The sequence below is a fragment of the Dermacentor albipictus genome, chromosome 9 (assembly GCF_038994185.2).
Source record: "Dermacentor albipictus isolate Rhodes 1998 colony chromosome 9, USDA_Dalb.pri_finalv2, whole genome shotgun sequence".
NCBI lineage: Eukaryota > Metazoa > Arthropoda > Arachnida > Ixodida > Ixodidae > Dermacentor > Dermacentor albipictus.
Window position 1 is genome coordinate 20057323 of NC_091829.1, and position 16238 is coordinate 20073560.

Sequence of the window (16238 nt, forward strand, 5' to 3'; positions counted from 1 at the left end):
AGCAATTTGACATAAACTTACTTCCACAAGTTGTAGTTGCAATACAGCAGAACCTGATTCATACGTCTTGAAGAATAAAGCAAGAAAAAGTGTACTAACTGGGAAAATATACGATCTGCCCCCCCAAAAAATTGCAGACTCAACTGTAGTTGATATTTACATAACAAGAAGGTTGCGTATATGTTGCCCCTTGTTGTTTTACTATTGCGTAGTGTTCTAGTACGGCAAAGGGAAACAAACGAAATCGAGCTGACAAGTGATGCCAGAATACATTGCCACCGGTACAAAATTGATTCCTCGCTTCGTGTCGCCTGCAGCAAGGAACATTCTGGTGGCGGGTTTGGATTACCGCCCTTTGTAATGCCTATTAAAAGCATGCAGTATGCTTCCGGTGGCACTATGCCACAAGACCTGTGAAACAGACAGGTGAAGATGCTTACCACAATGCAGCTGGTGGCGATAACGGTGAATGCAATGTGTGAAGTCTTGTGAGGACATTTGCTGATACCAGAAAAGGAAACTGAGTGGGTGCCAGTATTTTCATGTGGCACAGGCAGATGTGTATTGCGGGCAAGCTGCTGTGGCGGCTGTTTACTTCTCTCGATCGTGTGTGTTTTGCACGTTTGCTTGTTCACACAGGATTTAGCTGCTGCAAAATGTATCATACGATCGCACTGTGGAGAGGTACTGAACGCCAGTGTTGAACGATTGTGTTTTCCAGGAACATATTAATTGCAAAAGAGAAGCATAACTGCAGTATTTGGTCAATTCTTGTGTTTTCAAGAGTGAACGTTGGCACTGAGATATCATATGAAACAGGATCATATCAACGAGGCTATACTGTAAATCGAGAATTTATTCCATAGAATGCACTGCAGATCCAAAACAACTGCCCTGCAAAGTGCACAGAGTGGAGACTCCTATGACCACACTACTTGCATGACTTCCGCAGTGCTGCTAGTTAAGCAGGTAACAGCGCACAGCCAACGAACATCAAACTAATGTTACATGCAACAAGTTCATATCCTCCGACTGTCTACAATGATGCAAAACCCTCTTGAGATCGAAGCTAGAAAAATCCTGTCGGCGCCAAACGTTAAGCTGCTCACAGGACTTCCAAGGGAGCAACATGAGCAAACTTATGCGGAGTCTTGGTTGCACTTTTAGCTTGAAGTTGAAAGCATCTCAGAGCACATCTGAATGAACTAGGCAAATGTGCTCCAAATGGTCGATAATCACCAGCAATATTAAGTGCCTGAAAGCAATCATTCTAATGTACTGTAAGTGTTCATTTCAGACACTTCCGTATGGCCATTTTCAGTTGCAAGTGGACATGATGCTGCTTGATTTGAGGAGTTCCTGTGAACTGCTGTGATGTCATCGTCACTTAATGTCATCAGTTAGCATAAATAACCCCCACTGCAACATTTTAAATTGGTGAACAACAGCAAACATCCTGCATCAACAATTTCTACTGCATTTATTAAGTTACCGAAGTCACTCCTGCGTAGTGTGCACTATAATCTGTTAGTGGTGCTCATAGTGCACGATGATGCACAAGAAGCCTTCTACTCCAATTACATGGCAGCTATTGTTCTACAGCCATTCACCACTTGCCTTGCTCACTTGTATGGTCTGCCATCACTTCAGCCAGGACATAGGGTACCTCAACAATGTCCGTAATTTAGAGTTCCCGCTCGAGAGTGTAAAATGTGCTAGTACAAACATGGGCAACCGTACAGTACTGTACCTCAATGATGTCAAGGGCATCTTGAGCCGTGCATTCTTCCCGTAGTTCGAGCCGGGCCCGAGCCTGGGTGAGCCGTATCAAGGACTCAAGCTGGCGGGTGGTTATGGGTACGCAGTCAGCTTGCCGAACTCCGCGAAGGTGAAGGTAGAATTTCTGCAAGTGAGCTGCACACTCACTGCTCAATGTCGGCTGGACGTATCTGGGTTGCAAGGCAAGCAACGTAGAGTTAAAGGCACATTAAGGAGAATCATTAAATGAGTTTCGTTCGATAAAGTGTTGTGGCGTCATCTGTGCTGCCCCCGTAACCATAAAGAACTAACTAATCCTAACTAATCACCCTTTCGAATTACTCCCGTACCGCAAAGTTGTTGCAAGGAAAGTTCACTGGGACCTCCTTGACCTTACAGCACAAAGAAAAATAGCGTGACTTGGGCTATTCCACAAATATATACCACACCAATCATCACTTTAGCAATGCATTACCCGCTGCTCCTCATTACATTTCAAGATGCACCGATCACAACTTCAACGTCCACGTCCCAAGTTGGCATATAAACCTGCATGCTTATTCCTTCATACCAACGACAGCGACCGGCTGGAACTGCCTTACCGCCTCCATTGTCAGCAAAACTGTTCCATCATCCTTCAAAACTGTGATTTCCATGTATTGTACGGAATCCCACTCCTCACTGTAATGCCCGACGTCGCATTGAGAGTATTGAAATAAATAAGTAAAATGCTGTCTAAAATGCTGTCTCTTACTATTGCACCGTTGGCTAGAATGTGGATGGTGTGCTCCATACCAGTTTACAGCAAATTTGTTTTTTCCTTTTTCAGAAATCCTGCAGTATTTAAGAGGCTTGCCGTTTTAAAATTTCAATCCTCTTGTCAACTAAGAGTCATCCTTTGGTGCAGCTGGGAGATTTTTGAGGACTTGCAGCTGGGCATAATTTTCCATAAGCACCACTGGCTATAACAAGACAGCGCAGCAAGTCAACCTAGACCCATGCTGAAACACAGCAGCTGAGAGCAGTAGATTGTACAAATTTCTTATTCATGTATGTATAGGTTAGTTTTAGATGCTCACTCCAACACTTTTCGAACATGGCAAAAAGATAAATGCTCACAATCTGTAAACAATGCTGCCACGAATGCGCAAGCCAAATAGTATCATTCCACTCTATGCAGAATTAAACCCACAATCTTGTTTAAAAGATCACTTGTTCTCTCTTGCAGCCATTGAGGCAACCTCTGCTGCGTCACCCGTGATGTCATAGGCCCGCACAACAGCCCAGTGCCATACAGTGGGTGATTCAAGAGCTCAGTTGCTCTCAAACGAAAGTCTCGCACATGCGTGCACATTCCTCCAATCTTCTATCAAATGGGAAAGCTGTAGTTAGCACGCCCTGACATCCTGTCACTGCTTCTCCACTGATCTCTGGCACCTTTATCGGATGCCAACATCGCTGGATTATCATAAAGTTTACTGCGGAAAGAAGGAAAAGGAAGAATGGAGCAATAGACTCTCTGTTGGTGCTGACCTCAGCTGAGAGGAAACATGTTGAGGAGGTATGGGGAAGGTAAACATTACATTCTTTCCATCTGGATTATTAATAACTTCTTTTTAAGAGTTTCTCTGGGAATATAGTGTCATGTTGCAATAACAAAGAAGGGCAAGGCAGTGCCAAAACTATAACTCTCTAATCTAATTCTTTTTTCTTTTTTTTATCGACATGATGCGAGAGGTTGGAGCCCTTACCGGCTACTCCTTGTTGCTTGGAAAGTAAAAATATTAGCGAAAAATGTGCAACAAAATGTGGCACAAAAGTATCACAAAAGAAAGTCTGTCAGCAATAGCACAAAGTTCTGTACACGAGTCCTCATTCAACCAACTTGTGCACGGAAAAAAAAGAAAAACAAGTGACACTTAAAACATAATGCTAGGGGCCAGCACAGTCGGTCGTCAAAATCTGATCTGCAAGTCAAGTGTGTCGGCTATTGATAAACGAGTTGTAAATTCAAGTGTAATTGATGGAGTGAATTCACATCACATGCGCAATCTATTTAGATGAGACTCTCGATCAGAATTGGCAACAACATTCCGGAAACTTTGAAAACATGCAGGTTTGTCTTGTGTCAAGTGATATTTTTTGTAAGATTGGTCACACCGTAAAAAACAGTCACTGGAAAAAGATAACGATAATGTGTAGGGCCTACTGGCACAAGGGCCAGGTCTGGCCAAAGAGTTCCATGCAAATGCCTGGAAAAGACAGTTAAACCTTGATACGTGAACAAGTGTCACTTGTCTTTATTTTTTTCCATACACAAGTTTGCTGAATGAGGACTCATGTACAGAACTTTGTGCTATTGCTGACTGACTTTCTTTTGTGGTGTTTTTGTGCCACATTTTGTTACACATTTTTCACAAATATTTTTACTTGCCAAACAACGAGGAGTAGCCGGTAAAGTTTTCATGCCCACTTCGCCCCCGCGGCTGATAGCTTCACCCACAGTGGGACGACACGACCGTGAAAAGCACCAGCAGCAAGGAGCGCATCCTTTGTCCTCGACTTCAACATATACGAAACTCGAGATTACCCAACCTCCCGTACTAAACCCGCAGCAAGTCAACGTACGTGATGCCACAGCATCTCGCCACGCCAAATCTTTGCCTGCAAGGCTGATTAGCTCGAGAACAGAGCATTCGGGCTGCATATCCGCTCAGCTGTGCTGACAGCCATGCGCAGAAACGACTGCGCTACAAAGGGAGACGTACGTCAATTTCCTCTCCCCTTGTGCTCACTTGACTGCATTACCACGAACTCACTTCCCTTTCCCCTTGCTCGCTTGGGAAAGCGCCACTCATGAAGCGACCATCCTCTGCTCACCCTCACACTCTTTCACTTGCACCGAAAGCATACAGCACGCATAGCGCAATATAATCTTATTGCAGTTGGACTTTATATGGACCACGAAGCTGCTCCGTTTTGGAGATCACACTAATTGAGTAGTGTATTCACAACAGTCACTTGTAATTCAACCATTTGACTATCTGCATCAGTGGAAGTTTCCATTTATTGTCTCGGTATTCCTTCACGGCAGCAGTGAAATTTAGTTTTATTGAAATCATGTAGAAACACACTTCGCCATATAGAGGTTTTGCGGTGTTCTATGGCCAAGAAGTTATGAAAAGTTAAATACTTCATCACATCGAGAATTTCATTATATGGAGGTACAACTGCATTACAATGGACATGCGTCAACACATTCATTCAAAGGGATTGCACTCACTACAGCGTGTCCTCAGTTTCAAAACGAGAATATGTTGCAAGGCCCTTCAGAGGATTATCTCTAAATACAACGGTATCAAATTCGAAGTAAGTCAAAATAAGCAACACCTACTGGCGTGCATATGTGATGTACTTTCGCAGCAGCGGAGCTGAAACGGGGTCCGTGACAGGCCCACGGAGCCGCTCCGCAAGCGATTTTGATGGATGCGACATCTGGGAAAAGGTGGCCGATGCCTGAGTGTCGCCTGCGTCCTCTAACAGCTGCTGGCACGATGACAGTGAACTGGGTTTCTTCAAGTGCATTGCCATGACGTGCTCGGACAGACGCCGGTCAAGATCCTGAGGAATAAGATTTGATTTAATTTAACTGCGGGGTTTAACACCTTGAAACTACACAGCGGGTAATCAGAGATGCCTTAGTGGAGAGCTCTGGATTACTTTTGATTGCCTGGGGTCCTCTAATGTGCAGTTAAATGCATGTCATATAGATATAAAATAAATATAATATCAATTCAAATAGCTCGTACACGAGCGTTCTTGCACTTTGCTTCTATAGAAATGTGGTTGTGGTGGCTGGGAATGGAACCTGTGACACAGCACTTATCTTTGCATATGCACCATGTCTGTTTCTGTATTCACATGCTGTAGCTGTTGTAGTGTAAAAAGGCACAGTCCCCGTCATGCCAATTAATGGTTTTCTGGCTGTATCTTCAACATCACGTATGATATGTGATGATCAAACAAAAATATGATGTAATTTGATTTGATTAGCAGTAGAAAGTAGTTCTCCGCCGTTTGTGGTTACTCACAGCATTCGGCTGATCCAGCAGAATGAAGACCAGGTCAAAGCGCGAGAGCAGTGCGCTACCCATGCGCAGGTTCTCGGCCACCGTCTTTGCACGGTTGTAGTGGCCTCCAACCGGATTCGCGGCTGCCAGCACGCCAGCCCTGGCGGGCAGCGACACCGTCAGCTCGGCCTTGGCTATGCTCACGCACTGCTGCTCCATGGCCTCCAACAGGGCCCCTTGCGCTGCCGACATCTTGTCCAGCTCGTCAATGCAGCAGCAACCTTGTGTTTTTTTGTTTTTTGAAATAAACAAATGTAGAAAGCAATGAGTTTTATGTCTTAAACCCTTTCCATGCCATACCATTGTCCAGAGTTCTGACCGAAAATGGCCAAATTGTTTTTAAAAATACTCGTTGCCAACACGTTACACTTGTTCCGCAAGAGTAAACTTGCTCGTGCTGCCCCACAGATTGTGTGCTGTCATCTACCAGAAGCATGACAAAGCACTGAGAGAAAACCAGTTAGTAAGTGGTACTGCTAGAAAATGAAAAGTACAGTCATCGTGCTGAGCTCCTCCTTGGCCATTTTCACCAGAAGCATGTGGATGATCCCAGCTAACAGGCACGTACCCAGGATTTTTTTTCGGGGGGGGCCCACCACCTTCATCATCATCATCATCATCATCATGTTTTATGTCCACTGCAGGACGAAGGCCTCTCTCTGCGATCTCCATTTACCCCTGTCCTGCGCCAACCGATTCCAACTAGCGCCCGCGAATTTCCTAATTTCATCGCTCCACTTAGTGTTTTGTCATCCTCGATTGCGTTTTCCTTCTCTTGGTACCCATTCTGTAACCCTAATGGTCCAACGGTTATCTAACCGGCGCATTACATGACCTGCCCAGCTACATTTTGTCCTCTTGATGTCAATTAGAATATCGCCTATACCCGTTCGCTCTCTGACCCAAACCGCTCTCTTTCTCTCTCTTAACGTTATGCCTAGCAATCTTCGTTCGATCGCTCTTTGCGCGGTCCTTAACTCATTCTCAAGTCTCTGCCCCATATGTCAGCACTGGCAAAATGCACTGATTGCACACCTTACTTTTCAATAATAATGGTAAGCTTCCAGTCAGGAGCTGGCAATGTCTGCCATATGCGATCCAACCTATTTTTATTCTTCTGTGAATTTCCTTCTCATGATCAGGGTTCCCTGTGATTAATTGACCTAGGTAAACGTACTCCTTCACAGTCTCTAGCGGCCGACTGGCGATCCTGATCTCTTGTTCCTTTGCCCGGCTATTTGTCATTATCGTCATCTTCTGCATATTAATATTCAACCCCACTCTTACACTCTCTCTGTTGAGGTCTCCAATCATTTGTTGTAACTCGTCTGCATTGTTGTTGAATAGAACAATGTCATCGGCAAACCGAAGGTTGCTGAGATATTTGCCGTTGATCTTTACTCCTAAGCCTTCGCAGTTTAATAGCTTGAATTCTTCTAAGCACGCAGTGAATAGCTTTGGAGAAATTGTGTCTCCCTGTCTGACCCATTTCCCTACAGGTATCTCCCTGCTTTTCTTGTGTAGAATTAAGGTAGCTGTAGAACCTCTGTATTTATTCTTACGCGAAGGACGAGCCAGTAAGACGAGAAACTATTTACAGATTATATTTACAACAATGGTTGCAGCGCTGACCGGTTAGATTCACAGCGCGAGCCCAGTTCGTTCTTCCTCCTCTTTTCTGGAGTGATGGCGCCCACGCACCTCGTTCAAACAAACAAATACCACACGTATGTAGCAATATTTTTCAAGCTTTTTACGTAAGTGTTCTGTAGTCCTTGATTACGTAGTGCCTCTATGACTGCTGGTATCTCTACTGAATCAAATGCATTTTCGTGATCTATATAAGCCACATAGAGAGGCTTATTTTACTCTGCAGATTTCGCGATAACCTGATTGATGACATGGATGTGATACATTGTAAGTAGGGGTGTGCGAATATTGAAATTTTCGAATACGAATCGAATACGAATAAGGCGAAAAACTGTCTTCAAATATCGAATCGAATATCGAATATATGTGTAGTATTAAAAAATTGCAAAACGAGGTAACAATAGCTTCATTACCCTTTTAAAAATAATATTGCATTTTACGAGACTGCTTCAGGTTAAAGAGGCACTCATTATAGGTAATGCACTCAGATAATGTCAGGTAATGCTCTGTCAGGTAAACGCTTGTTACAGATTATCGCGAAGGAAAATTGACTGCTCAACATGTTCAGAAAGTAAGGGCACTCTATGCGCTGTGACAACATTTGTCTAGGTAACATTTTCTAGGTGCATATTTTATTGCGCATACTTACAAAGCCCGAAAGTACATCATATATCGTTATGAAAGAGCCCCGGAATAAAGCTTGGTAAAAAAAAAAATTGAAACTGATCATGTCTCACGGGCCTGATGCAGATAGACTGGAACAGAGCGTACACATTCACAGTAAGATTTGTTACAGCACTTAAGATCACAGTGCTGTAGCGCTGTGTCGTCGTTTGGTACGTTTTTTTGTCCCTGTTTTGTGTTGCGCTGTAACGAACCTTACTATGAATCCCAACAAACTGGCCCAACTTGCCATCTTGATGCAGAGCATACAGATAATGAGCGGATCATGTGAAGCTCTCAGTGAATAAACATGTTTTTACGAGGATGTGGAGCAAGCACATAATTCGTTAATTGCTAAATTATTCACAGTCTGTCCGAATATTCGCCGTTTCGACTATTATTCGGCCGTCCTCGAATATTCGGGAATTTACGAATACGCATTTCTCGAATCGAATACGCTTCGAATAAGAAAAATATTCGATTCGTATTCGAAATTTCGAATATTCGCACACCCTTAATTGTATAGGTATCTCTTCCTGAAGCCAGCCTGTTCCCTTGGTAGACAAAATCCAGTGTTGCCCTTATTCTATTGGAGATTATTTTGGTAAATATCTTATATAATACTGGGAGCAAGCTAATGGTCCTATAATTTTTCAATTCTTTAACGTCTCCTTTTTTGTGGATTAGTATAATGTCTGCATTCTTCCAGTTTTCTGGGACCCTTGCAGTCGATATACACTTCGTATAAAGAGCCGCCAGCTTTCCAAGCATTATGTCTCCTCCATCTTTGATTAAATGGACTGTTATTCCACCTTCTCCTCCCGCTCTTCATCGTTTCATGTCTTGCAGCGCCCTTCTGACCTCATCGCTAGTTATAGGAGAGTTTCTGTATCCTGTTCATTACTGTTTCTAAGCGAACTATCGTGACTTCTCTCGGTACTGTATACAGGTCAGCTTAGAATTTTTCCGCTGCTTTTACTGTATCTTCGAGATTGCTTATTATATTATCCCTCTTATCTTTTAGTGCATACATCATGGTTTGTCCTATGCCAGGTTTCTTTTTTACTGATTTCAGGCTGCGTTCATTTCTTTACGGCTTCTTCAGTCTTTCACATGTTATAGTTTCGAATATCAGTTATTTTCGCCTTGTGGATCAGTTTTGACAGTTCCGCGAATTGCGTAACGCTGTGCGGCCGCCAGTCCCATACAACCGCGTAGAGCGCAGGACTCTGCGATTCTAGACGTACTGCGCTCACCGAGAAAGGTTAGAAAAACACCCACATAAGCACAGCAGAGAAGTGGCTACGTGAGGCGGTTCGACCGATAACTCTAGAAGCGTCATTCAAAGCAAGTAATTATTCTCCACTTCCGGCGGCGTTTTCTCTACTTCCTTTTTAAATAAAAAGATGTTGATGCATAAATATTTTCATAAACAACGGTTAACATTTTTATTATTCGCTTTTGCTTGCAGTTTGGTTGTTGCGTTGGCTCTCTCCCTTAGTAGATCGCTTAATTTCTCAACTCCTTGCGATTTTTGTTTCCGGTTTCCAATTTTGCACAAAAAGTGCTATACAATTAGGGAAAACAGACGAGGTAACTGGCGACAGCCATCTTGCTTATGGGTTTAAGGGTTATTGCAGGGTTTCATGATGGACGCTCTTTCACATCATATTATTTCCCACCTTATCTAACCCATATCACGTGTATATGGTTCCGGGCATCTGCCAGCGTCGCGGCGAGCCGTAACTCAAGGAAATAATGAAGCAAAGGGAAACGTTAAACGCAATTGGTGTTTTCTCCGGCCGCAACTCGTTCTATGAGAGTACAGACCAGCTGAGTAACAGCCGCATCCCTCTCCTGGTCCCAGGATCAGCCTAAACAAAGAAGGGAACTAACAAAAGCAACAGCTATGCGCGTGACGGTTGAATAGATGGTGACAACCGAGCGCATCTCGAGTTAATCGCGCGGGTGCGGAATCTATGAGAAAACTGTCCTTCACATTACAAGAGATGCCGATAACTACCGCCATCTAAAAGGAGTGAAAAAGGCAGCATAAGGCTGACCGATGAACAGCTGCCAAGTCTCAACATTAATCTGGCGGCGCTTTAGGAATGTGTGAGGAGTGGTGGCGTAGGTGGGGAGGGGGGAGGGGGGGGGTATGCCACTTGATTTCGGGGGGGGCCCGGGCCCCCCCGGGGCCCCCCCCTGGGTACGTGCCTGCCAGCTAATCTATAGCATGGAAGGGGTTTAAGGAACACTATAGGGACACTAAATCAGTTTAGACTGACAAAGTATTCTTATTGGAATGCATCATGTAACCACACAACAACAAGGGACAAAGAAGGAACACACAGGACAGGCGCCTGTCCTGTGTGTTCCTTCTTTGTCCCTTGTTTTTGTGCGGTTACATGATGCATTCCAATAACAACCACCAACTAGCCCGCTTATCCCTGTTAAAGTATTCTTACAAAATTCTAGTTTCGTGGTAACGGTTGACTACTGAAAAAGAAAACAAGGGCCAAATTTTCACTTGTTGAATTTCACACTGAAACCCCAGCGCTAGTACGTCAGCAGGACATCACAGACTTTTATGTAGCATTTTCCTCCAATTGACATGTGTACTTGCTTATCTTTCTCTGGTGAGCCCTTTTCACCAGCTAACAAAAGTTAAACATAACCACTCAGTGCAGAACACACCTGCATGTTTTCTCGAATGTTATTGATAGTTCTATCTGTTGTTTTGTAATATTATAGTATGTGCAACACGAATTGTGTAGTACTTTCTTGAAGGCATGCGGGCACCAGCGATTATGCTGGAACGTTCGACAAGTCATGTATCAAAGCCGACGTGCTTGATCCACTGATTAGATTTTTGCTGATCGCTGACTATGCTCCCCGCTATCGTCGTGCTTTGAGTGTAACCTGTTTTCTTGGCACAGGTTCACCTGATAAAGAGTTAGTGTTGTGATTCAGAGTTTTTGCTACTGTGTTTTTCAAATTCACTATGACGTGACACTATTTTGGCCTATTGTGGTGCAGTAAAAGTTGTATAAACTCTCTAAGTTTAGTCTTTTGGCTTCTTTACAATGCAATGTAGTTTGCTTTTACCTAAGAAAAATTGACAAGGCCTGAAAGGAGAGCACTCAATGCATGAGAACACGGCAAGCTGGTGCAGGAAATTCAAGGTGGCATCATCAGCAGTCTTTCGCTTTTGCATCATTTATGGCTTACCAAGTCTGCTTTCACAGTGAGAGTAGCTTTTTTGGTATTGTAGAAGTACAATTTGTTAATACAGCTCCACTTAAACCTTCCTCTCTAATGTTCCTTCAAAACTGTACTGACACATTTTTGAAGTTTTGTAAGCTGTACCCCATGCATCTCGGACACAAAAAGATTTAAGCGTGACGCCTGAGAAATACTTGCAAGACATCTTAACTTCATGTAACGTTGGTGTCTGAATGCTGAACCTGGCATCGGTTACATTAGAGCAATTTCCCAATGCAAAGCAATATTTGACAACATCGTTTAGCAATAAAACTAGGTAGGGTGACATTGCCCATCAGAAAGTAAATAACAGTGCTGCACACACATTTCCTCTGACTGTGCGGGCATGTAGCAGTCACAATGATTGCAGGAACAATGCAACCCAGTGCACTGTGACATCCTAATGCATTCAAGTTTCTGGATATCAAGATCGAAACTGGTCTATAGGAACAAGTACTTTGTAGCAAATTACATAGGGTGCTCTGACACTTGCCAGTGTTTATTCTAATGTTTAGTGGTCTTAGACCTTCATTTATTGCAAAAAAAAAATGACAAGTTGGAAATGTCATAGAAGTGGTACCCTCTAACGTGGTTGCAGCCGCAACACTAATAGTCTGAACTCGCTCTTAACAAACTGCATCTTGCATGCATCAGCAAACTATTGCTGTCCTTTCAATTAAACAGTTAAACTTTTATGCATGCTGCAATTTTAATTAGCGGTATGAGTAATAGAGACCCCACAAAGACAAGTTTTTCTCTTGTTGAAACATTGGCTCCAAGATGCGGCTTCCCTTGATTGCCCACTATTGACCAATTACAATTCTTCATCTTCCAGTGAACGTTCACCCTTCATTGAGCAAGGACAGGTTTTACGTGTCTTTCATTATCTGTTCTGTTGAGGTAGATCTGCCTAGTTTGGCTAGGAGCATGTCTATTGCTCATGCCGTGTAAATAAACATGTTGAGACATAGCTTATGGTTCCAGAAGTTCTAGCTCTTCACTTGAGCTCTTAAGTGTGACCCGCCAATAATAAATTTTCCTACAAAAATTACTGGAGGAAGCTCTACAAGAGCTGCAAGCATGGGGGTTCAATTGTGGGTATAGCACATAAATTTACTTGAACTACATTCTTTTAGTTCCAAACGACCTTGCAACTTTGCAGGTTGATCACATTCAACAAAGCATTGTATCATAGATGCAAGCACCCAAAACACGGTACAGGAGCATTCTTGAGAGCCTGGAGACGAACAGCATGTTCAGGCCCACAATGACATAGCATGACATAGCCTCTGAACCACTTTGGTGGGTCATTGGCATTTTAAAAGATCAGAATATATAACACGACAGGAATGGTTGAAGCCACAAGAGTGAAGATCAGACAAATCCATGCATACTAGTCATCATTCGCATGGAAGCTGAACTGCAGCACCCTTGTTCCCTCTAGAAATTTTTCTAGAGAGCTCTATGGTATCAACAAGCCCGCCATGCAACCTTAGTGAACTTTATGTAGCTATCACATTAACGCTACAATTTCTACAGAACAGCAAAAGACACACAAGGATCCCTGCGAAGACTCACCCCTGTCGGCGAGGACCAGGGCCCCAGCCTCGAGTGAGGCTTCGCCCACTGAACCACGGCCAACGGAGACAGTGAGGCCCGCTATGGAGGCAGTGTTGCCGCATACGAAGACTCCCCTGGGCGCAACTCTCGCGCAGGCATGCAGTAGCTGACTCTTTCCCAGTCCAGGATCGCCCACCACCAAAACGTGTGGGTCGCCACGTACGGGCACGTGGTCAGGATCATCCGAGTACCTTCGCACTCCTCCGAAGAGAGCAAGCAACAAGCCGGCCTTCACGATCTGTAATGTAGTGCAGCAGAGAAATCAGGTTAGGGAGGAAATTTACGCAAGACATAAGTTCAGAAATGTGAAGGAGCAGTGGCCGAACAAGGACGTTGGCTCAAGTGACATTCCTTGTTCAACTACTGTTGAACTAGCCCTCAATCTTCTTGAACTGCTGTCTTGTTTGGAAAGTGTTACGAGAAATAGTTACAGAAAAATATGTGTACAAAATTATTGGAGTTCACTTCGTCAGCGAAAGTATGTGTAAGAATAGGGTACAATATATTTCAGTTAATTTGGCTGGTTGTTTCACTTTTTCAGTTAATTTGATCCCTACCAAAGGTCCCAGCTGGCACCCATACATTATTATGGGCCATAACCTTTGTTATTTTGGCCCTGAAATATGCCTTCCTCACAAAATTTAAACTTGACTTGTCAGCACACACAAGCCTGACCACAATGGTGACCCCAGTGGCTGCAGCGTTTGTCTTGGGTGCACATTAGACTTGGGGACAAGTCAGAATCAGGTAAATAGTGCCAAAAGAAGCAGTGGCATCTTCAAACATTTCCTTCTGCCCCTCTTTATTTCAATTTTATCCACCGGATAATGCTATTAAACCCATTGGGCTTGTCATGGTTGGAATAATAAAAACTGACTGTATGTGTTTGCACTGTCATAAAATGTACCGTAAGCTGTCAAATGTACAGTGATCTCTCTTGTTCAGTAGAATCTCGTTAATTAACTCCAAGGGGACTGGAAGTTTATTTGAATAAAATGGAGTTTGAACTAAGGAGAGTCCCTTTAAATGTAGTGCCCAATCAATTGTGTGGTACAGCACACAAAACCAAAACCGTCACTCAACTCGCATTGAAAAAGTGTTATCATTCCACCATCAGTGCATGAGGGCATGTACTGGAAGAAACCTAGGTTCTGTATCAAGTCCAAGCGTGATAAGATTGCAGTGGGTACGAGGGAAAACGGGTGAGGGTGAGCCGAGAAGTATGGTGGCTTGATACGTGCTCAATGTTGGAGATGATGTGATCGGGCGTGCACTAGGAGGAGTGTAGCTGAGTGCGCTGTAATGTGATAAAGCCCACACCACTCTGCTTGCTCCAGTTTGCTCTCCGCTTCCCGCACCTGTTTCCTCAACAACGATATTATAGTGGCTAGCAAAACATTGAACTTTCGCTTTTGGCTCAGGTTTGTCCGAAAAGCGGTCCATGGGAGTGAGAGATATTGTTTGAAATAACCGGTGCATGGTTTTTTTGGAGTTCGAATAGGCAAGGGTTTTTTTCTATTCAACTAAGTAAGACTTTGCCAGGACCAGCAGAGCAGTTTGAATTATCTATCAATTTCAATTGAGACATTTCAAATTTTCTCAGTTCTACTGTAAAGCATTGTGACTTTATGCATTGTGAGTGTAAAGCATTGTGCTTTAATGTAAAGCATTACGTAAGCATCCTGCATTTCCACTGCTTTGATCAGCCAACTTTGTAATAAGTTTTGAAGTTTTTTTGTTAAGGTTGTCAATAAAGAAATTAAACAATTACCAGCTCTGTAGCTTTGGCAAAATTGCTTCTGTAGCACATATGACTACAGATTCATAACCAACAAAGCCAAAGTGATATTTTGTGGCAGTTGGCATTTGACAAATTACTGGTGTTGCCCTCTAAGGTATTAAAAAATAGATAAAGAAAAGTTGTCAACCGACCTCATGGCCGTAAATCGCGGGGCACAGGGAGTTCACCAGGAGGCGGAACAAGTCTGGCTTGTCATGGATCGCCTCGATGGCATAGTAGTCGAGACGACCGAGGTCAGGTCCCGATGGAGTCGCAGTCGTGTCCGCCTCGCGTTGATCGCCGAGCACATGGTTTGCCACCAAGTAACAGTCAACAGGACCGGTCGAGTTCGAAGGACCGTCACAGCGCGCAAGCTCCACAACACCTGTCACCGTAACCATGTCACCGGGGACAGCTGACCCAACCAGGTCGTCAGTCAGTTCGCAGTCGATGATGCGTGGTATGCGACCACCTTCTGTACCCTCTTCTGACTCCTGAAAGAAGCAACCAAATTAACAGATGCCATGACTAAGGCAAAAAATAAGCTGTTTATTAACACGGTTTACTTTTATTAATTTATTCATCAAACTTTAGAAATAGATGCAGAATTTTGTTCAACTTTGTAACAGTCAAGTCAGAGGGTTACCTTAAGAGGAAGCTTTAGCTCAGGGCCAACTGCAATTTCTCTATTCGAATAAATCTAACATGTAAAAATGTTTTTACGCAACAACCATGGGACTTATCTGAATGAAATGTGTTGCATTTAACAGAGAAGTTCTAGTGACTCTAGCAAGCATAATTATGATTTAGGGCTTGAAACGTTTTTAAAAATTCCAGAAACCTGATAAGTATTAAAAATAAATTGAAGTTTGCAAGTTTACGAAGTTTGCAAATCTGTAACTCTGCACCAAAAACAAATATCGCTGTTCTGTACACTGCATCTGTTAGAGCATCTCGAGCAGACAAATTTGATTCATACACTTATAGCTTACGTGAAAATGTTAGCATGTTTTCAGGAGTTTTACAGAAGTCTTATTCGCACGCTAATGGTATAATTTAGAGTGGCGTACAATACATCCCTTTTGTCCACTTTAGACATATAATTAGGCGCAGTTTACACAATTATGAAATCACATTTTACTGCTGAGTTACAGAATTGTAAATGTCATATACTAGAGCTGTTTCTTTTAATTTTGCAATTTTTGGCAACTTGTTTTGTTTTCCTATATTTTTATTTACGATACTGTTGGCCGTAAGGCCCTTACAGAGTGGGATTTAAGGCATCACAAATACCAACTGGGTGTTACAACAGTGAATTTTACATCGAAGCGTCAGTCATAGAAAACATACATAATTTGTACCGTAGTATAACA

The 16238-nt window shown here is 43.2% G+C and overlaps 1 protein-coding gene across 4 annotated transcripts in view; it reads right to left on the reverse strand.

Moving 5' to 3' along the window:
- LOC135917351 (DNA helicase MCM8-like) overlaps positions 1–16238 on the reverse strand; it is an 85310-nt gene that overhangs the window by 65573 nt on the left and 3499 nt on the right. For all 4 annotated transcript variants that reach the window (XM_065450945.1, XM_065450946.1, XM_065450947.1 and 1 more), the window contains exons 3-7: positions 15018–15359; positions 13044–13323; positions 5850–6109; positions 5153–5379; positions 1751–1949 (exon numbers count right to left, since the gene is read on the reverse strand). In XM_065450945.1, the coding sequence (XP_065307017.1) occupies positions 1751–1949; positions 5153–5379; positions 5850–6109; positions 13044–13323; positions 15018–15359 (1308 nt within the window). The remainder of the gene's footprint in view (positions 1–1750; positions 1950–5152; positions 5380–5849; positions 6110–13043; positions 13324–15017; positions 15360–16238) is intronic.